A 23687-nucleotide genomic window follows, 5' to 3' on the forward strand; every position below is an offset into this window, starting at 1 on the left:
TTTCCTCCTTCTATTTGCTGTCCTTCTGCCATCACTTATAAATACTTTTAGAATGGGATGGCTAGGTGGCGCAGTGAATAGAGCACCGGCCCTGGAGTCAGGAGGACCTGGGTTTGAATCCGGCCTCAGACACTTAACACAAAAAATAGTCGTGTAATCTTGGGCAAGTCACTTAACCCCCAATTGCCCTCCAAAAAGCAAAAATAAATATAAAAATACTTTCAGAATGGTGAAGCTTAGTTGAGTCTCATGTCAAAGTTTCCTAAAATTTTTTAAACCTCCAAATATTTATGTTAAATGAGATAATACTACTCCTAACCTTCTGCCATCTCTGAAGTGTTTACAAATCAGTGTTGCCTTTGGGTTCCATATTTGACTGCTTGAAATGGAGAATCAAATGTTTTCAGAGTAAGGTAGTTTCTGGGTCCTCATACCCAAGTTATTTTTGATAATATTCTATGGTCTACTTGTATCAATTATTCATCATTCTATTGCCCTTTGAGTCACCTAAAATTTTAATTTTTCCAAAATATATGATTTACTGCCATATTACAATATTATTGTTCAAGAGATAGGCATTTTGTAGCAGCAAGCAGCTTAGGTTGATTGAAAGTACTGTACAACTCACAGATTTTATAAAATCTGACCTCATTGGTCTAATTGTATATAATGAAGTCAGAATCTAAATTTGTACGTAGGGTCCAAGTATCCAAATTCCTCCTCCATGATTGTAAAGTCAAACAACTCTGGGAGGTCCACAAAGGTCTAGGGTAGGGGTGGGAAACCTGTGGCCTTGAGGCCACACATGGCCCTCTAGGTCCTCAAGTGTGGCCCTTTGATGAAATCCAAACTTCACAGAACAAATCTTAATAAAAGAATTTGTTCTGTAAAACTTGAAATAAGTCAAAAGGCCACATCCAAAGACCTAGAAGGCCACAGGTTTGTCACCCCTGGTCTAGGGAATCCAAAAGAGACCAACTCAGGTCTAGATCCAACTTAGTCTCAAGTAAAAATCATTAACTACTATGCCAACAAATTAGTGATCAAAGGGAATAACTTTCCATTTTGTTTTGTATTACTTTAATCTAGTTACCTTCTCTTCTTCACTGACTGAAACATTCCAGAGGCAGGCCTCTTCGCTACTCGTGTGTGTGTGTGTGTGTGTGTGCGCGCGCGCGTGCACTGGAGTGTGTCCATCTCTCCCCTCCTCCCCTTCCCCTTCTTTCTCTTTAAAGAAAATAGTTAATTCCAAAGACTCATGATAGAAAATGCTATTCACATCCTGAGCAAGAACTACAGAGTCTGAATGCAGATGAAAGCATTCTATTTTCACTTTTGTTCAGGGTTTTGTTTTTTTTTTTTTTGTGGCTTTTCCCTTTTGTTTCTTCTTTCATGACCTGACTAATGTGGAAATATATTTAATGTGATTGCACATGCATAGCCCATATCAGAATGCTTGCCGTCTTGGGGAGGGAGGGAGAAAAATTTGGAACTCAAAATCTTAGTGAAAATCAATGTTGAATTTTTACAACCAGTGTTTCTGATAAAGGTCTCATTTCTCAAATATATAGAGAACTGATTCAAGTTTATAAGAATATAAGCCATTCCCCAATTGATAAATTGTCAAAGGATGTGAACAGACAGTTTTCAGATAAAGAAATTAAAGCTTTCTACAATTAGAAAATGCCCTCAATTACTACTGAAATGCAGATTTTTCTTTCTCGTGGTTTTTTCCATTTTGTTCTTATTCTTCTTTCACAACATAACTGATATGCAGAAATAGGATTAATGGGGCATCTAGATAGCACAATGAATAGAGCACTGGCCCTGGAGTCAGGAGGACCTGAGTTCAAATCCAGCCTCAGACACTTAACACAAAACTAGCTGTGTGACCTTGGGCAAGTCACTTAACCCCAATTGCCTTACCTTTCCCCCTCCAAAAAAAGCAACAACAAAAAAAAGAAAGAAATATGAGTAATATGATTGTACATGTATAACCCATATCAGATCATCTGCTCTCTTGGAGAGAGAGGCAAGAAGGAAGGGAGGAGAAAAATTTGGAACTCAAAATCTTATAAAAGTGAATGCTGAAAATTATCTTTACATGTAATTGGGAAAAAGTAAAATACTATTTACAAAAAAAAAAAAGAAAATAGTTTCTAGTGCTGCGGAGATCTTGTCAGGGACAGTTTAGTCAGAGCTTGACCAGCTTTGATCACCATATTATCATCTTTTCCCCAGAAGCTCATCTTTACCCCAGAGAATATGTTTTTAAAGCTACTACCCATAGTGGCCTTATATCAGTAGATATACAAGCAAAGACTGTGCAGTAACTGTCACACAGAATGAAATACACACGTCACTGAATTCTAGCACAGTGATGTAACCGAAATAACTGAAAACATTCACTTTGTGATGACAGAAATCATGGCTGAAAGCAAGTCTCAGGTATAAAAAACTCACTTTGAGGCTGCAAACTGGAAATATGAACGAATATGATTATGAGATTCCTGTGAAAAAATGAGTAAAAGGATTGCAGATGCAGCTATTTCTCAAATCTACAAAAAGAATGCTGAAATGAGGCCCCTTGTTGCATACTACTGAATAGTTTTGATGAAGAACAAGGCCCTTGAGCACAAAGTACTGCAGTATCCTACTCTTGTGGATCGAAAGCTACTGTAGCAGGAGTCAAACAAATTGAGTTTTGTTGAAAAAAAAGTGAAGAAAAAATTTGGAAGTTTGAATAGGCAGTAGAGACAGTAATAATATGCCTACTTACTGTTCTATCCATTGATTTTCAGAATTAGAAGCTGGTGTAGTTACAGATAAAAACTCTAAATTCAGGACTCTTACAGAATCAAAGATTGATATATACTTTATAACTCTAGCTGAGAGAAATTAACACAGTAATTCGTTTCCCTAATCAACCAGGATATCTGGTTAAAAACCATATATCTATCAATGACTCTGCGTTAAAAGAAGAATCATATATACCTATTTAAGTAGATTTGATTCTATAGAAATATAAAGAGAAGTTTTAGGAATAAGAAAAGAAAAAGAAAATAAGCTCCAATAATGTTCATTTTTACAAGCCTCATAACTCTGGCACTACTTTCACCTAATTCACTTATTTTTCCCTACCCAGTATTGTATACCTTTACATACAACCAGAATACTCATTACTGTTTCCCTAATATGAAAAATGTATTCACATTAAAATCATTTTCCAAGGACTTAGTACCCTATGGACCCAGGTGCCTGAGTCAAATATTTGAACTAGTACTAATAATGCACCTCATAGGTACCATATTAGGATAAAAACAATTTTTCACTGACAACTGCCACTAATTACTGTTTTAGAAAGTTGTTGAAAATAAGAGTTTGGTTTTATTTTAAAATTTTCCCTTACCTTTATTCTTCTAAGAAAGTATTAAAAAAACAGAGAACTGAAGTTGATTATAAAAAAATCACCAAAGTAAACCTCTCAGTATTTTATAATAGTCTGCAAAGCTACATAGTATTCCCAATACCAATAATAAATTGTAAAGTCCATAAATGCCACATGTATACTACCTAAAATCTGTTGAAGGATAAAATAAATGGCTGTATTTCATATACAATATGAAACCATGGCTAGGTGCTCTAAGTTTTTTCTTCTAGAAGTAGTGATTGAATTGCTGATCCACACACAGACAAATAGATTGATAGAGATAGATAAAGATAGAAATAGGTAGATAAGTATATATATATATATATATATATATATATATATACACACACACACACACACACATACATATATATGGGGAGAGAGAGGTAGATAGAGAGAAATAGATAGACAGACAGACAGATACTCTGGATTTTACCTGGATTTCCTTTTGACAAATAATGTTAAATTCTACCATAAGTAAAATTAGACATATACTTCTTTTAACCAGCAATTTTGAAAAATGAAATTGAAAAAGTGCCAATTCATAAGAGACACTAATATCCCATGGGCCCAATGTAAAGATGTTTGTGGAAGAATAACTTTAAAATTGCCCCTGTAATTTCAATTCCTGATTGACAGAGGGGCAGAATGGTCAAATCACCTAAGCAAAGCACATTAAGACCACAGTTATAGCTTATTCTCTAAGAGCTCACTGAGATAATTAATTTAACTATGATAATTCAGTGTTATAACCCAATATTATAGTTATAGTAAGAAAATACAAGACACTAAATAAAATCATCTACCTCTTTACAACGTGGAATCTTGCTGTTATCTTTTTCCAGTATTACCCATTTCAAAACCTCTGAAAGAGATGGATATTTCCATGTTGGCCAAGGGTTGATGTATCTACCATCCTTTCCTTTCTGTGATTTAGTTACAGCTTCCTCTAACCTATAGTCTAGTCTGAAGCTTTTTCTGCATGACCTCTCAGAATCTTTGATGTTACGTTTGCTTGAATCCTTGCATTTCTTTTTCACTTCTTCCAAGAGGTGGCTGTTACTGATTGTTACAGAGGTCTCGCTGTCCCCTTGGATTTCTTCCATACTTTTTGTTGATGATCTAAAAATAGAGAGGGGAAAATTAATTAAATACAAAGACAAAAGCATTGTCATAGTTTCCTTAATCAGTCTTCTATTACTATACTTTCTGTCTCTTCAGATAAAATGAAAAATAATTATAGCCATTTGCTACTGGGATTCCAAGACACCACAGGATTTCCATTAGCTCAATCTTTCTTCCTATAGAATACAATTTTATACTCCAGTATTACTGCTCACTAAATTTTTTTTAAAAAGAGAAATGTTTACTCTTCTTCTTAACAACACTACCAGATCTCTCATGCTGGTGTTTTTAAGTTCAGAAGGACAAGTATTCCCTTCCAACCCTAAGAGTGAAGTAAATTATATCAATCTTTGAATCCTGGCCAGGAGTTTTTTTAAAAGCAGCACAGCCTATGAGAAGGAAAACAGAGAAAGAAGAGGAGATACAGTGTCCCTAATCCCACCTGGATTTTAAGGAAACAAAATGAAAAGGCATTTGGCAGCACAGAGGGATCAACCAATAGGAAAAAAAAAAAAAGGAGGGAAGAGCTGCAACAGAGGAGAGATCAAGGTGGGCCATCATTCCTCTACTACATTTACAAAGCAGACAGATGATAAACATTTATTAAGTGCCTACTCCATACCAGGCATTAGGCTATGCAGTAGGGACACAAAGAAAGATAAAAGATGGTCCCAGCACTCAAGAAGATCACAATCTAATGGGAGAAATAAATCACTATGTACAGACAAGCTATATATAGAATAAATTAGAAATAATCAATGGAGGTAAGGCACTAGAATTAAGAAATATCAGGAAAGTCTTCCTATAGGAAGTAGAATTTTAGCTGGGATATAAAAGATTACAAGAGGTAGAGATGGAGATAAAGGGCATTTACAATCAGTGAAAAATGCCCAGAATTAGGAGATGAAGTGTCTTTGTTTGGGATAAGGGCTGAAGTTACTGGTTTTACACAACTTTTCCAAGACTGAAAGAAGTTCCCCAAAAAAGGTCCTGTTCTTTCCTTAACTTTCCCTTACCATGCCTATCCAGTAACAAACACTGTAATATACACAGCTACATTTATCCTGATCTTGCCTTAAATACATAAAAGTCAGGGATTAGCTGGAAATATACAAAAATATTTAATTAGGGCAAAAAGACAAGCCTCATATAAATGTTAGCAATTTTTCCTTACTGGGGTTTCTGAGCTATAGTGATTGTATTACTCATTTTTCATGATTAATAAACTCCGTAAAATAGTTAAGGAGGTTACCACATGGACATCAGGGTCATCATACTGCTTCTAGGATAAAATTAACCTAATTGATTTAACAGTATGTGGCTGATCAAATCTCCAGAAAGAATGAGATAAGGAGGAAAGAGTGATGTCTAAAGAAACGATCCCACTCTAAACTTCCTCTCTGGGAGGAAACAGGCAAGGCTGCGCAGTATTCAGCATCACCAATTTAGCAGGGAGGAGGAAGCAGAAAGTTGAACCAATGAGGCACCTCAACACTCCACAGCAACAAACGTTATATACCCTATCAAAAAAGTCTAAGGGGCAGTTTGTATGGGGTATATGACATCAGAGTCAATTTCAAAAAAGTGAGACAGAAAGTTGTCTCTGCACAATCCTTATAGGCCACAAAAGGAAGTGCTCTTCCTAGTTCATCCAACTGTCACAGGGACAAAGAGACCAACCAGGAAGCTCTGGTTGTGCAAGTGCTTTAGTAAAGATCCAGGGCAAATACAGCCCATCAGAAGGGGCCAAAGCACAGGCCTATTTCCCACACATGATCAACAGGAAAGGACCTATATAAGGACAAACAGTGCATTTCTCTTTATTCTCTTTTTGAGTTTGGTTTTAGGGGGAAAATGTTTCTGTAGATAAATTTAATGTTTCATCTTGTCAGAAAACTAAATTTCTTACTGTTTCTCAAGTACAACACTCCATCTCCCAACTCCATGTCTTTTTGCTGGCTACTCCCCATGGCTGGAATGCACTCCCTCCTCACTGTCACCTTCTTGCTTCTCTGGTCTCCTTCAAGAGTCAACTGAAATCTTGCCTTTTGGTAGAGGCCTTTCCCAGTCCTGCCCCTGCCCTTCCTTCACAAAAAGCATCTTCACTCACAGATTACTTCTGATTTACAATAGAGATAGGTAAATAAATGTGTGTATATATATATATCTCTATATTTGTATATGTATAAACACACACACACACACACACTCTTACACATACGTAGCTGTTTGCCTGTTGCTTCCTGGTCAAAAGAGGGCAAAAAAAAAAATATATATATATATATGCACATATAAAGTTTCACTTAACGAATAAATTGAACTGAACAATGATACAGATAGGAATAGGAAGAAGGGGAAAGGAAGTCTAAGAAGGAAGGGAGATTCAGGGAGGGACCTGTCATAAATAAAACAAACCTTAAGCTTAAAATACAAGCCCTTTGAAGGCAGGGACTATTTTTCCTTGCTTTGTATTCATTTAGCAGCTTGCTTCCATGGTAGCTGGAGATGGTAATAGAAAAAAAAAGGTGGCTAAAAAAAGGATGCTATGAGCTACACAGTGCATATATGAGTATACTATGTATGAACACTAAATTAATTTTTAGTTCTTTAAATGTATGGTCTTTGCACAATGACTAGTGAAGTAAGATATTCTTAGAAGAACTCAATCACACTGTTAGTGACTTCTTCAAGATAAATGAAGGAAAAATAGAAGCCAAAAAGATGCTTTTTCATAGAAGGAGGGCTCACAGGTTCTTCTTAGGCAAACAAATGGAGGAAATGATTTCATCATGTACCTTGTGGTTATCTCACCTTACAGTAAGTTCGAGCTTAACAAAAGAAAAAGGTATACTATAAAGAAAACTTTAGTTTATGCACAAACATGTACAACAGAAAATGACAAGCCAGAATCTAGGAAGAATTTTCAATTTAAGGCAATTTAATTCAGCAGGCATGTATGTGCACCCATGTGCCAGACATTATGCTAAGTGCTAGGGATACCAAAGCAAAAATGCAAGTATCTTTGTATTCAAAGAGTTTATATTCTGCTGGTTGAAAACTTGACAAAATCCTCCAAAACAAGTAAACAAAATGGACAACTGCAACAACATCAACCTGACCTGTTCATACTTATATGTTCATACTTATATTGAATGTTTTAAAATGTTAAGCAGAAAAAAGACAAAGATATTGACTTTGATTATCATCATTTCCTTGAAAAGTTTAATTGATGTGAAGTAGTCATCCCAATAAGAAGGTTCAAAGCACCCAGAAACCAACCTAGCCAAAAACCACTTAATTCTCCTTGCCAGGCAGAGATAAAAGACAGACAAAGGCAATGCTGATTTAGAAGACAAACATACTTGGATAATCCTACAGAGAATTATGACAAATAATTATTAACAATGGTTATCATGTATATGCCACTTTAAAGTTGGCAAAGTGCTTTATATGTTATTTCATTTGATCCTCACCAACAACCCTGTGAATTAGGTTCTATTATTATAACCATTTCACAGCTGGGAAAACAGAAGCTAAAGTATTTAAACTTCAGCTTCAGTATTTGACCAGTAAATTTCCTGACAATTTCTTTAAGTATCGACTGATTTTATCTCCTTGCTTGTCAAGAGTCTTCTCCAGCACTTCTCCAGCATTCCAATACTTTGACCACATAATGCAAAGACAGGACTCACTGGAAAAGACTGTGATGTTGGGAAAGATTGAAGACAAAAGGAAAAGGGGAGAGCAGAGGATAAGATGGATAGACAGTGTCATGGAAACAACAAACGTGAACTTGGACAGACTGATAATAGAGGACAGAAGGGCCTGGCATTCAATGGCTCAAGGGCTCATGAAGAGTCAGACATTACTGAACAATGCAAACTGAGGCTAATAAAGGTTAAGTTACTTGCCCAGGATAACATAAAACTTCTGAGGCAGGATTCAAACTCAAGCCTTCTTGATTTCAAGTCCAACATTTTATCCACTATATCGCACAATTACACAAAATACACAAATAGTAGAGTTTGAAGAGAATTTGTAGCCATGAAGAGCTCATGTTTCCATTTATTCTCTTGAGGGTGTTCTCCTCAAAGGAAGCTACATATTGATGGTCAAAAGCTATCTAGTTAACTTGTGTTTACTGGCTAGATTTCTTTCTAAAAGACCAAACCTTAAACCCAATTCACTCTGGATCTCATGGACTGGACAATAATAAGTTCCTGCTCAAGCACCACTTAATGGTTACTTGTTGGGTCCTCCTGGCTCAGGGTGAATGTAAGTAGTAATTATTTCTCTTTTGGCCAGCAACCTTGAGGGTCTTCCCCTCCTAGTTTGATTTTTATTTTTTAAATTATTATTAAAGGGGTCATCCCTTGACTCACTTCTTAAAGAGGCCTATTCACTGAATGTGTGTTGCCTCACTCAAAGTGAGAACTTGAAAAGACCTTAGCTTAAAAGGGCCAAAGTCTCCTACTACATCCTGGGTCATCTCCAGTCTTCCTGATCTATCTCTGGCCACTAGACCCATTTGACTCTGGAGGAGAAAGTGAGGCTGCTGACTTTGCACAGCTCTCCCTCACTCAAATCAAAAGTCAATTTCAAGTCATGTCATTATCTTCCTGATGTCATGATTCTCTTCCAGAAGGAAGGACAAATCCCAACCACAACAGAGTCAAAAAAACAAAGTAATAATTAGACTGACAAAAAGATTTTACTCTGGGGACACCTTTGCCACCATCAGGAACCTAAAGAGCTACATGCTGCTAAAAAGCACTAGCTCCAGTGTTCAAATTCCACTCCACTATATTTCCTAAAGCAATTACTAAACCTTAATTTCTTAATGGAAATAATACTGAGTTGCCTCAGGAGTTTGAAACAAATTGTGCAATGATGTTATCAGATATGGCCAAAATCAGATCACATCTAGAATACCGTGCTTAATTCTAGACTTAACATTTTAGTATGGATATTGACAAACATGACTATTATGGAAATGACTATGCATTGTCTTCTCAATGTGGGAGGGGGGGTGCAGGGTGGAGCTGGAGAGGGAGTAACGGAGAGAATGTGGAGTCCAAAGTTTTAAAAACAAATGTTAAAAAATTGTTTTTACATATAACTGGGGGAAATAAAAATAAAATACTAAATAAAAAAAGGTGGTAAAAGAATGCAAAAAATAGATCATGCCACTCTAGTATTCAAACTAAGTTATGTTCTCTCATTCACATTTTTTGGTACTGGTCCTTTTTTCAAATTTGAATTAATTACAGAGCTCCCCAAGAAGCCACATTACTCCCTTTAAACATCATCCCCTTATGTTCTCCATTGCAATTATTTACAATTATTGGTGCAAAATTTCCTTCCTGACAAGTTTCTATATCTCATGACAAAATCCCTTTAAAGTATTAAGCCACTGGAACATAACTTCCCTGAACTTTCATAAATTCACAATCCACTCTAAGTCTTAAAGTCTATTGTAGATGTCAGATTATGACTCACAGTGTGGTAAATAAAACATGGTATCTGGAGTCAAGAAGAACCAAGTTTGAATCCTGCCTTGGATATTCAATGAATGACTAGAGACAAATCACTTGGGCCTCTTGTAAAACAAGGGGTTTGGACTCAATAACTCCCAAAGTTCCTTCCAGTTCTAAATCTAAAAGCCTAAGATCCATTTCAAATTCGAAGATAACTTGGTCATTTCCTCCCAAGGTTCTTATTTCACCAGTTTCTCTTTATTAAGTCTCTGGAACAACCACAAACTCAGGAGAAAAAAAATTTTTCTCAGCATGAGTAATAAAAAACATTCTAGAAGAGAAGAAAAGATTTAGATGGCATATATCAGATGTAGTTTCACAAGACTGCTAAGGCAGCCCAAACCAGATTAAAGTGTAATTAGGAAATATTTGACAAAATTAAAATACAACAGAACAAAGATAATGTTAATATGTGGTTTTATATTTGGTTTAGTAGCCATGTTTTTATTTGAATCTGGCACCACTGGTATATGCTATGATTCAACAAAGAAATATGTGACCTGAAAGGAAAAATGCTCTTTTCATGGACAAAATGGTCAAAGCCGACTGGTACCAAAACCCCAAAATTCAACTAGGAAAAAAATAAAAAGGATGGAGATTTGTTAAAAGCAGAAGGTTCAGACAGCAGACATGCCAAAGGGGGGGATTTAAACAAAATTCTAGTTACTAGTAACATTTAAAACAGAATCTTTTAGTTTTAAAGAAATTGAAAACTCTACAATTGTTTTTATTTCAGTACTAAAGCATGGGCAGCAGTAAAACAAGGCAAGAGACTAGACTTTTTTTAAAACTTACTGTAATTCTTTGATAGATTTTTTTTAATGACAATACTGCTCCTACTTTGACAAATGTTAGTATATAATCTAATTACAACAAAAGTCTTTAGAGAAACAAATCTGATCTGTAATCAATACAAGCACGGCATTGCCCTCTTATGGTATCAAAGAGACTAAGTTATAAATTCAGCAAGTAAGTTTCAGCTTAATGAAATTATTTTTCAGGTATTTCCTTCTACTTTTTAAAGTTATCAAGTCCATAGGTTCAAACATTAAGTCAGCATAAATATAAAATAAACAAAGTCAATGTCAGCAGAGCTATAAATATCCATTTAGTCTTTATAAAAAGGGCAAAAATTAATTGAAAAATGGATTTTAAAACTAACTAAAGATATAATCATTACTGCCCAAAGCAGGAATACACTATAACATGGTAATTGTTTTATCATGGTATTACATAGTAATATTTTATCTCAATAAAATCACAATACAGCCCCTGATTTCAGTATAGCTATTTATGCAAAAATAAAGAGACTGTAGTGAAAAATCTAGGTCTTGTTTATTAGCATCCTGAGGTTTGCCTGTTAAATGCTCAAAGTAAAGCATTTCCAATAAACATATTACTTATCATTTATCACATTAAAATAAAAGGAATATTAATGCTTTATATGCAAAAGTCACATTACAAAGCACCACTTGATTACAGTTATCTAGTGTAACACTCCCCTCCCCCCACATTCCAAATGAGATACCTGAGGTTTAGGAAGGTTGTGACTTTCTTAAAGTCACACTGAGTCAGTAACTTCATAGGTGGCATTTGAGAACAGGTTCTCTAATTTCAGAGCCTGGGGCTTGTTCTACTCATTTAAACATTTAAACAATGTACTATACAGTTAAGTTCATCTAAATTAATTAAACCTATCTTTCTATCTTATTAACATTGTTGGTAGATGCAATTCAAAGAATCTCAACATTTCAAGAATTTGTGCTTGTGTAATTGTAATGTATGCCAAAACATAAAAATTCTTCCCAGTCATCAGATGAAAATATTTCTATAAATACTACAGTAAGCTGTTTTCCTCTTACTTTATCTTAAAATTTAAATTTTAAAAGAATTCTAGTCACTAATGTCTTCCCACTCCAGAGGACTTCAGTTTGCAAACCTGTTTTCCTCACTTTGAAATTAAACTGCTGTTTGATTCCAGACTCTCCTGTCTCTGGCCTGCTATATTAGGCTCTGGTCACCAACAGGTCAGAGACTGGTTCCAATCCAGTTGACATTACCAACATTTAAAATTGAATCTCTCATGTTAAAATGAAATTGGAGACTCTATAAATGTTTTTATTTCAGTGCTAGACCATGGGCAGCTGTAAAGTATGGCAGGACAAGAAACTAGGACCTGAAATTTATTAAAGTCAACGATGCCAGACTAGGAAATCAGCTATGCTTTACCAAGGTGTGTGAGTGTCAAGGATCTCAGGAAAACCAAGGAGGAAGGAGATTCCAGGTAAAGAGATATGGACCAATGTTCTGGAATCTGGACCTCACAGAAGGTAATGGGCAAGAAAGAGATTGTAGAAAGAGGAGCAAGAACAGAATCCCAGGATCCAACTCGAATCCACTTAAAGAGACACAACTGCATTATAATCGCTGATCCAAGGACAAAAGATAAATGCCCTCTACCTTGATCTTAAAAAGCTGGATGGTGTGGGTAAATAAACGTTGGCAAGAAGTTGCAGATAGGAAAATCTTTGGTGTTATGATGATACTGAAAACACTGCAATATGTGTTTTGTATGTCAATGTAAGATCATGGGTAGCTACAAGGCAAAACAGCAAGTACTAGAACCCACGTAGTTATAAAAGTTGTAAATTCAAATTTCTTAAATAAGACAAGGGGATATTCATACACATCTCATTATTATATGATTTGGACATAAAGGGTGATACCATAAGCAAATTAAGAGAGTAAGGAATAGTTTACCTGTCAGATCTATGAAGAAGGGATGAATTTACGACCAAACAAGAGATAGAGAACATTATAAAATGCAAAATGGATGATTTTGATAACATTAAATTAAAAAGCTTTTGTACAAAGAAAGGTAATGTAACCAAGATTAGAAGGAAAACAGAAAGCTGGAAAACAATTTTTACTGCCATGTTTCTGATAAAGGCCTCATTTCTTTCCCCAACTGATAAATGGTCAAAGAATATGAACGGGCAGTTTTAAGATAAAGAAATCAGAGCTATATATAGGCATATGAATAAGTGCTCTAAATCACTTTTGATTAGAACAATGTAAATTAAAATAACTCTGAGATACTGCCTCATATCTATCAGATCAGCTAATATGACAAAAAATGAAAATGATAAATGTTGGAGAGGATGTGTGAAAATCGGGACATTGATGCACTGTTGGTGGACTTGTGAACTGAACCAACTATTCTGGAGAGCTATTTACAGCTATATCCAAAGGGCAACCAAATTATGCATACCCTTTGATTTAGCAATACCACAGCTAGGCCTGTATACCAAAGGGATCATAAAAAGGCGAAAAGGATCTACACACACAAAAATATTTATAGCAGCGCTTTTTGGGTGGCAAAATATTGGAAATTAAGGTGGTACAATTGGGGAATAGCTGAACAAGCTATAGCATACGAATGTAATGGAATGCTATTGTGCAATAAGAAATGATGAACAGGCAGATATCAGAAAATCCTGGAAAAACCTATATGGACTGATGCAAAATGAAAAGAGCAGAACCAGGAAAACATTGTAAATAGTATCAGCAACACTGTGTGATGATCAACTATGAATCATTCAGCTCTTCTCAGAAAGTCAATGATCCAAGACAAGTACAAAGGACTCACTATGGAAAATGCTATCCATATTCAGATAAAGAACTGATGAACTCTGAATGAAGACTAAAGCATATTTTTTTTCATTTACTTTATTCTTTCTCATAATTTTTTAAAAATCTATTTCTTCTTTCACAACTGTGACTAATACAGAAATTTTTTTTACATTTTATATATAGCACATGTATAAACTATATCAAACTGTCTACCATTTTCAGAAGAGGAGAAGACAGTGAAGGAGGGAGAAAATTTGGAGCTTAAAGTCTTGTAAAAATGAATGCCAAGGGGCGGCTAGGTGGCATAGTGAGTAGAGTGCTGGCCCTGGAGTCAGGAGGACCTGAGTTCAGATCTGGCCTCAGACACTTAACACACAGAAACAAAAAACCTAGCCGTGTGACCTTGGGCAAGTTACTTAAACCCAACTGCCCTCCAAAAAGCAAAAAAAAAAAAAAGAATGCCAAAAATTATCTTGACATGTAACCGGGAGGAAAATAAAATACTATTAAACTTTTTTTTAAAAAAAGCTGTAAATTCAGGTTTCTTAAATAAGGTATACAATTCATTATTATTCATAAATCTCATGAATATTCATGCAAGACAACAGGAAGTAAACTACCAACAGTTTACATCTTTACAACGATTAGGTATTACCTAAAGTTTAGTCAAAAAATTCATGCTGAAGGCGTCATATATAGCCAATGAAATGGTAAACGTACCTTTATATGCACAACTGTATCCAATTTATGTATTCAGGCCTCAGGATACAGCAAGGATAGTGAAAACTACTGCTTTAAGTACTCTAGAAAATTCTATTGTTGACAAGATTCATAATTTGAGTAAGGATTAGACTAGATAACTAACTTTAGGGTCCTTCTTACTCTGCAATCCTATGGTTCTTTCGGGCTACATTAATAATCAACAATTCTTTAAATAGCCCCCCAGAGCCTTTTGATAAATGTTAGACACAAAGATATAAAAAGACACTTTAAAAAAACTTCTGAAAAAAGACAACATTTTATAGTGGATAGAGTAAGATGATATCAGAAACAGGACAACCTCCGTTCAAGACTCATTTCTGACTGTGAGACCCTGGTTGTCACTTAACTTCTAAGTATCCCCAGGAAATTCTCTAAAACCCCAAATTACAGACCAATTACTGTGAGGTACTTTTAGAACAAACTTCATCAGGATTTCCCTACATCAATGAAAACACTGAACTTAACCAAAATGAAGGGTATGTTTTTCTGGGTCAGAGTAATACTACAGACAAAGGATGAGGCTAGCATACTAAACAGCATATAACAGTCACTTAATAAATTTTTGGTAATTGAATGAACAATGTCTAAAGTAAAATAAGACCTCAAAATCAGGAAAACTCCTGCTCATGACAAAAAACTGTCACTGCTAATTTAAAAAAAGCAGAAAGCTGAATTCTGCTACCTACAACACATTCTCCAGGGATACCAATGGACAAAGAACTTGAGAGAATGAATGCAGCTACTGTATGTGACCTCATGCAGGGGAAATGTAAACATTGGGGGTTGGGAGTGGAATTCACTATTTGATAAATATGAGAAAACTGAACAAGAAATTTTCACAAATTAGGTTCAGAACAAAACCACATACCATAGTGCAAGAGAAGCTCCAAATAGATATATGACTTACGTTTTTTTAAAATCACTTAATAAAGAAATTAAAGCACCAAGGAAGAAATTACCTGTTGGATCTATGCAAAGAGGAAGAGTTTACAACTAAATAAAAGAGAGATAAAACGGACAATTTTGGTCACATAAAATTTAAGTTTTTGCACAAACAAATCTAACATAGTAAAAATTTGAAGGTAGGGGCGGCCAGGTAGCACAGCGAGTAAGAGCACCAACTCCAGTGTTGGGATGACATGTGGATCAAATCTGGACTCAGACACTTATTACCCACCCAGAAACACCTGGCCGTGTAACCTTGAGCAAGTTACTTAACCCCAATTGCTTAAGGGCAGCCAGGTGGCTCAGTGAGTAAGAGCACCGGCTCCAGTGTTGGGATGACCTGGGGATCAAATCCAGGCTCAGATATTTAGCACCACACCCAGAAATAACTGGCCATGTAACCTTGAGCAAGTTACTTAACCCTGACTGCTTAAAAAAAAAAAAATTGAAGGTAAACAAGTAGGTTGGAGAAACAATCTTTGCCACAAGTTTTTCTGATAAAGATCTCATTTCTAAGACATAAGAACTAATTCAGATTTACACTTGTTACTTAAAGTATAAAAAAATAAACTAAAAAATAAAGATAAACTGTATTCAAAAGAAACACTAGGAAGATATTCAAATACTCAAACAATACCTTATGCTATAGACCAGCTTCCATCAGATAGTGAATTCTTCCCCCAGTGTTTACATTTTCCTCAAGTGAGTTCACATACAGCAGCTGCACTGGTTATTCATTTTCTCCATTTTGTGGAGAACTATGCTATCATCAATGTGAAAGTTCCCCTCAATCTTAGAGATCGCAACCCTTCAACCCCTGTCCTATCCTGTGTGAAATCTCGTCCATGTTTTCCCTTAACATCTCTACAGGGTATCTATCCAACATGCCGAAGGCCTTCCTTCCTTTCTCTGCATTTCAAGACTACTTGTAGGAGTACTCTGCCAGTATACCTGCCATCCCCTTTCTTCACTCCCTGACCAGCCCACATATCACATACATACCCTTGATAATATCTTTTATTACTTTATTTATTCCGAGTTCCTTATTGCTTATATATTGCAGCTTGTTCACACCCACCATATATCTCTCTATTTCCTGCTGCATGATATTCATATTTTTGATCTGCACCTGGAGGAAATAATAAAATCATGCTAAATAGGCCCACTATAAATTTATGCTATCTAATCATCTGGCACATCACTGTAACAAGGCCAGTCTTCCCTATTTGATTCGTTATCTCACTCACAACAGTGGCTGTTCTAGGCTGTTTCTTCTCTCCTCAAGCCACCCAAACCATCTCTTCCCCCTATGTGTCAGCTGAGGATTTCTTCCTTGACAAATCTAATGGCCTTTTCTCAGTCCTCATTGACATCTATGAAGCATGGTTATAGCAAGGCTGATCACCTTCTCTTCTGAACACTCTTTCCTTCCTAGATTTTCTTGACTTTTTTTTCCTCTTAGTTCTCCTTTTACCTCTCTGACTACTCCTCAGTCTAACACACTGGCTCTTCATCCATGTCACATGCCCTAACTGTGAATGTATCCCAAGACTACGGCCCGGGCTCTCTTCCTTTTGCTCTCTATACTCTCACTTGATCATCTCCATAGCTTTGGTAGGGTCAATTATCATCTCTCTGCAGATGATTTCAAGCTCTAGATATCTAGACTTATTCTCTCTCCTGAGTTCCAGTCTCATGTGACCAACTACCTATTGGACATTTCAAACTAGACATTTCATATGTTCATGTCAAATTCAAATATTTCATATTTTCATTCATACAATTTCATAATTTCATATAGTCATGTCAAATTCTGTCTACAACAGAACTCATTATCTTTCTCCAAAAAACCACCTTTCTCCCAAATTTCCCTATTAATGTCAATGGCACCACCACTGTCCCAGCTACCCAGACTCACAAACTCAGTGTCATAACATCCTCAACTCCTCAGGCTCCCTCACTCCCCTACCTAACCAGCTGCTAAATCTTATCATTTCTCTATCTACAATACTTCTCTGACATGTCCCCTTCTCTCAACTACTCAGGCACTACCCCAATTTAAGCCCTCATCACCTCTCACCTGAATGGCTACAAGAGCCTCCTAATGAGTTTCCCAGCCTCAATCAAATCTCTCCTCCAATCCAATCCATTCTTCACTCAGAAAATAAGTAATTTTTCCTAAAGCACATGTCTGACCACATCACTCTATGCTCAGTAATGAATAAAATAATAAATAAAAAGCCACCAATGAGTAACAGTTGTCTGTTACCTTACATATTACAAAAAAGAGATGTCTCCTATGATGAGATTTTTTTCTTATTTTTACATGTACCCATAACTAGCCTATTTAAACTGGTTTCAACAACCAGAGAATTTTTATAATAGCTGTTCAAAAATTTTGTTCAACATAATTTGTGGTATATAAATGTAATGGAATACTATCGTTCCATAAGAAATGATGAGCAAGCAGACTTCAGAAAAACTTGGAAAGACTTATATGAACTTTTGCTGAGTGAAATAAACAGAACCAGGAAAACAGTGTACACAGTAACAGCAACATTATGTGATGACTAACTTGGAGAGACTTAGCTCTTCTCAGCAATGCAAGGATCTAAGACAACTCCAAAAGGCTCATGACGGAAAATGCTGTGCACATCCAGAAAAAGAACTATGGAGTCTGAATGCAGATCAAAAAATACTACTTGCTCTTTTTTTGTTTCTTCTTTTCCATGGTTCCTCCCATTGGTTCTAATTCTTTACAACATGACCAGTGTGAAAATACGTTTAATATGAATGTATATACAGAACCTATATCAGATTGCATGTTGTCTTGAACTAGGAGGATGAGAGGGAAGGGGAGAAAATTTGGAACTCAAAATCCTATGGAAGTAAATGTTGAAAACTAAGAATAAATAAATACATTTTTTAAAAATTTTGTTCAATAGTCCTAATAAAGATATTATGTAGATTAGGTAGGCTTGTATTTAAATGAGTATGATTCTGTTTTCCACATTTTGGTCTAGCCACAACCAAGTTATCATACCTTTTGGCCTCTTTAATTTTTTAAAAATATTTTTGGTCATTATTAATTTGTTTGTTTACTTTTAGTTTACAAGATTCAATTACACAATTCCTTGAGTTTCATATTTTCTCCCCCTCTTTCCCCTCCCCTCCCCATGGCAGCATACAATCAAGTATAGGATCTGCAAATACTTTCACATTAGACATTAGTCGGGTTATAAAAAAGGATTGTAACCGATGGAATGAACAATGGGAAAGAGGAAACAAAACCAAACAAGAAAAAGAAAGAGAGCAGGTAGTTTGCTTCAATCTTCATTCAAACTCTGTTCTTTCTAGTTCTTTCTCTGAATGTAGACATCTCTGTCCATCATGAGTCTTTTGGAGTTGACTTATAACACTGCATTGCTGAGAAGAGTCCAGTCTATCAAAGTTGGTCATCACACATACGTTGTCTGTAATTGTGTACAAATTTCTCCTGGTTCTGCTCTTCTCACTCAGCATCAATTCGTATATGCCTCTCCAGGTAAATATGAAGTCCATCTGCTCTTCCTTTCTTATAGCACAATAGTATTCCATTACATTCATACACCACAACTTGTTCAGCCATTCCCCAATTGATGGGCATCCCCTTAATTTCCAATTCTTTGCCACCACAAAAAGAGCTGCTATAAATATTTTTGTACATATGGGTCTTCCTCCCACTTCTATGATCTCTTTGGGATACAACCCTAAAAGTGGTATTGCTGGGTCAAAGGGTATGAAATTATTTATAGCCCTTTGGTGGCCTCTTATAAAATATTCAATTAGGCTTGGCATTCAACTGAGATGGACCCAACCTCCCCATAAGAAAAGGAGCAAAGATAAGAAAACTTTGTTGCTAGAGAAAACATTCCAGAATTATTGGAACCATGAAATTATAGAATCAGAATTGTCTTTAGACAAATTAAATATTTATAATTAATACACTTAATCACCTAAGGCTCCTATGGTTGATCTTTCTACATCTAGTCTTTCCCTTCACCAATCCACCCTCCACACAGATCCTCAATTTATATGCCTAAAGTACAGATCAAACTGGCCCACAAAAATTCAGTGGATTCACAAAGGATAAAATACAAACTATTGGGTCTAGCATTTTAAAACTGTCATTCTGGCTCCATCCTATTGTTCCAGATTCAGTCTCAACACTCTATGCTCCAGACAAAATGGCCTTCTTGTTGTTCCTCATAGATGACATCCCATTTCCCACTTCCATATCTTGAAACAAACTTTCACCTATGCATGGAAAGCTCTTCCTCCTTACCTCCACCTTTTGGAAGCCACAGTTCTCTTCAAAGCTTAGCTCAGGTACCAACTTCTTTCAGAAGGGCTTTCCCGATTCCTTTTTTTAAAGAAATTAGTAAGCCTTCCCCAACCATATTTATTTTGTATAAATCTTGTATTTACTTATCTGTAAAAATGCTATATCCTCATTTGGGCAGCAAGTCCCTACTGTGTGCCAAGCACTGTGCTAAATTCTGGGGATTAAAAAAAAATGGTAAAAAACAGTCCTTGACCAAAAGAAGTTATCCTTTCAGGACAATAAAAATCCTTTGAAAATAGAAACTATTTCATTCTTGTATTTATATTCCTAGCCCTGAGCAGTTTCTGGCTCATAATTGGTGCTTAATAGATGTTCCTTATCCTACAATATGCCTGGCAGCCAAAATCTGTTTTGCTATAACTTCCAAGCATCAGATTTAGTTAAGCACTGGCCAGAAATTGGATGAGGGGTGTGGGAAGGGAGGGAGGGTTGAGAGAGTGAGGAGTGGAGGATGAGTTGTAGGCAAGTTTGGAAGTGAAGACAGTTTAGAGAGAAAGATAATGAGCTCCATTTTGCACCTGTTGAGTTTAAGATGTCTCCTGGACATCCCTGTTCAAGATGTCGGAAAAGCTGTTGTTGATTCAAGAATGGGGTTCAGCAGGGAGATTAGGGCCAGATAAGCAGATAAGATGATAATTAAATCCATGAGAGCTGGTAAGATCACCAAGTAAAGTATTCTGAAGAGAGAAGAGAAAAGAACCCAGGACAGAGCCCTGTGGGACAGCTTACTGTTATGTTAGCACGTGGTATCTGAATGAGGATTCAGCAAAGGAAAATGAGAAGAAATTGTAAAATAGGTAGGAAGAGAGCCAAGAGAAACAGTGTTACAAAAAACCTAGAGAGTATTAAAGAGAAAAGATTGACCTACAGTATCAAAGGCTGCAGAGAGGTGAAGAATGAAGACTGGAAAAAAAGCCATTGGATGTGGAATTAGACCATGATGATGACTTTGGAGAGAGGAGTTAAGGAAGGAAACCAAAATGTAAGGAGTTAAGAAGAGAATGAGAAGAGAGGAAGTGGAGACACCTATCACAGATGGCCTTCTCAAGGAATTCAGTCACAAAGGACAGAAAAGTTATAGGATAACTGTTAGTGGGGATGGAAGGATCTAGTGAGGATCTTTGAGAACAAAGGAGACAAAAGCATATCTGTAGGGGAGGAGCCAAAAGACAGGGAGAAAATGAAGATACTTAAGAGAGTGAGGATAACAGCTGAAGGAGACAGGAAGGAATGGGATGACTTGTGCATGTGGAGAAGTTTGCCTGAGCAATGAGTAAAACCCCTTTTAGTGTAAGTCAGGAGTAAAGGAGACAGAGGTATAGAAGGAGACAGTAATACATGATAGCATAAGATACTACCTTCTTCACCAGGGTGGTGGCAGTGCCAGAGGAGAAAAGGGGGATAATACAAGAGAGATTACAAAGTTATAAATGACAGATCTTTTCAGCAGATTGGATACAAGAGGTAAGAGTGAAGAGTAGAGAATGACATGTATGTTGTGAGCCTGGGTGACTGGGAGGATGGTGGTACTCTCAATAGGAAGAGGGGAGGGTGTGGGGAAAGAGAAGAAAATGAGTTCAGTTTTAGACATGTTAAGTTTAAAGTATTTATGGGATATCCAATTCAAGATGTGTAAGAGACAGAGATGAAAGCCTGGAAATAAGGAAAGAAGCTGGACAAACAGATCTGAGAATCATCTGCATAGAATACATGATAAAGCTGTAAGAGCTGATAATATAGCTAAGTGAAATGGTCTAGAACACTCTCATTTTGTTAAAATAATAATAATGATGATGATTGTTCACATTTATATAGTGCTTTAAAATTTGCATGATACTTCATTTAGTATGCCATTTGATCCTTACAATGATCTTATTAGATAGATATTATTATTGTTCCCATTTTATTATAGGAAGCCTGAGAAAAGTTAAGTGACTTGCCCAGGGTCACACCTCCAGTAAATATGTGAGGCAGGATTCAAGGTCACGTCTTTTTGCCCTTAAGTCCAGTGCTCTGTTGTTTAATGTCTCTCTCTTTTTTTTTTTTTTTTTACTTTTTGGAGGGCAATTGGGGTTAAGTGACTTGCCCAAGGTCACATGGCTAACTTTTGTGTTAAGTGTCTGAGGTCGAATTTGAACTCAGGTCCTCCTGACTCCAGGGCCGGTGCTCTATTCACTGTGCCACCTAGCCACCCTCTGTTTAATGTCTCTTTATGACTATTGTAAACAATCTCCTGAGTGAAGAAATTTGTTTCGTTTTTGTTGTTGTTCAGTTATTTTTCTGTGTTTGATTCTTTGTGACCTCATTTGGGGTTTTCTTGGCAAAGATACTGTAATAGTTTGCCATTTCCTTCTCCAGTTCATTTTACTGAAGAAAAAACTGAAGCAAACAGGGTTAAGTGACTTGCCCAGGGTCACACTAGCTAGTAAGTATCTAAGGCCAGATTTGAACTCTGGAAGGTAAGTCTTCCTGATTATAGGTGGAACACTCTATCCAGTGCAACACCTACCAGCCCCTAAGACATACACTGAAATTGCTCAGAAGTTTCCCTGTTTCATTGAACAAAAAAAGAAAATAGTCTGATAAACATTCCAGTGTATTTATTCACTGGGTCAGCAGCATGGCTCATTGGATGAAAAAACAAAGTAGAATCTCAAAGACAGTGAATTCTAATAATAATTCTTAGCCTTATTTAAAGCATGAACTTAAACCAAACAGGTTAAAGAATTATCGGATTTTAGAAACAAGCTGGAACCTCCCAATTTGTAAAGTTCATGCATGGGTCTATATAAAGAGATAACAGTTTTGTGTTCTTTTTAATTCTCCTAAGACTTCCAGACTGGGCAACCATGTGGCACAGTGAACAGAGAATTGGGCCTGAAGTCAGGAGGACTTGAGTCAGATTCAGCCTCAGACACTTACTAGCTGATGCTGGGCAAGTCATTTAGGCCTGCTTGCCTCAGTTTCTTCACCTATAAAATGACCTGCAGAAGGAAATGGTAAACCACTCTAGTCTCCTTGCCAAGAAAACCCCAAATGCGGTCACAGGCAGTTGGATATGACTCAACCTCAACAACAGGACTTCCAGAAATAACTTGAATGGTTAGAAGAATTCATCTGATAATGAATGATATGCTATAAGAAGTTCCAGTGCACTAAGTAAATTAGCAATGCTCCAAAAATGTTTATTTTTACATAAAATTTAACATTCCGTTAACTATAAAATTAGTTTCTATAGTAGGTTCCATAGTGAGTATTAAAAGGGCGACATTAATTCTACCTAGTAAACATCCAAAGCATACTCTCTCAGCCTCTGTTGAAATCAACTGCCTATTTTATAGTTCAAGAACACTCTCATTTCTCTAAATAGAAGAAAGTCTGATCTCTGACATTTTCCAAAGAAAAGTCTGCCAGCACAAATATATTGCTCTAATGACCATACACATGGGTAATGAGATTTCAGAAGAGCAGGAATTCACCAGTTACAGTCCAAAAGCAAGTGTTTTATCACTTTCTTCCCTTACATCTATGATTTACTAAGTAGTTAGAATTCAATGACCTTTCATAATTTCAGAATTTTAATCCAATATTATTAAGATTCTAATATACTCATAAAATAAAAAAGATTCCAAATCATCATTACTGAAGCAAACAATACTTTTTGATTTGGTGACTGGTTGTCTATGATACGCTAATGAAGTAAATGACTTTTAACTCCATAAAATTATTTAGATACTAAAATTTTTGACAATAGTTTGACAAACAATTCATTTGAACAGCACAGTTCAAATTGTTTTTACTGAAGAAAAGTGACCAGTGAGACAGTATTACATAATGCAGCTACTACAGTATATAGCATATAATAGGAAAG

At 36.1% G+C, this 23687-nt stretch overlaps 1 protein-coding gene across 1 annotated transcript in view; it reads right to left on the reverse strand.

Moving 5' to 3' along the window:
- Positions 1-23687, reverse strand: part of LOC138176046 (N-acyl-phosphatidylethanolamine-hydrolyzing phospholipase D-like) — a 69803-nt gene that overhangs the window by 28628 nt on the left and 17488 nt on the right. The window contains exon 2 of the mRNA XM_069106786.1: positions 4237-4552. Within this exon, the coding sequence (XP_068962887.1) occupies positions 4237-4552 (316 nt within the window). The remainder of the gene's footprint in view (positions 1-4236; positions 4553-23687) is intronic.

The sequence above is a fragment of the Petaurus breviceps genome, unplaced genomic scaffold (assembly GCF_028583685.1).
Source record: "Petaurus breviceps papuanus isolate PSGF00001 unplaced genomic scaffold, PetGlider_PUasm1.0 80, whole genome shotgun sequence".
NCBI lineage: Eukaryota > Metazoa > Chordata > Mammalia > Diprotodontia > Petauridae > Petaurus > Petaurus breviceps.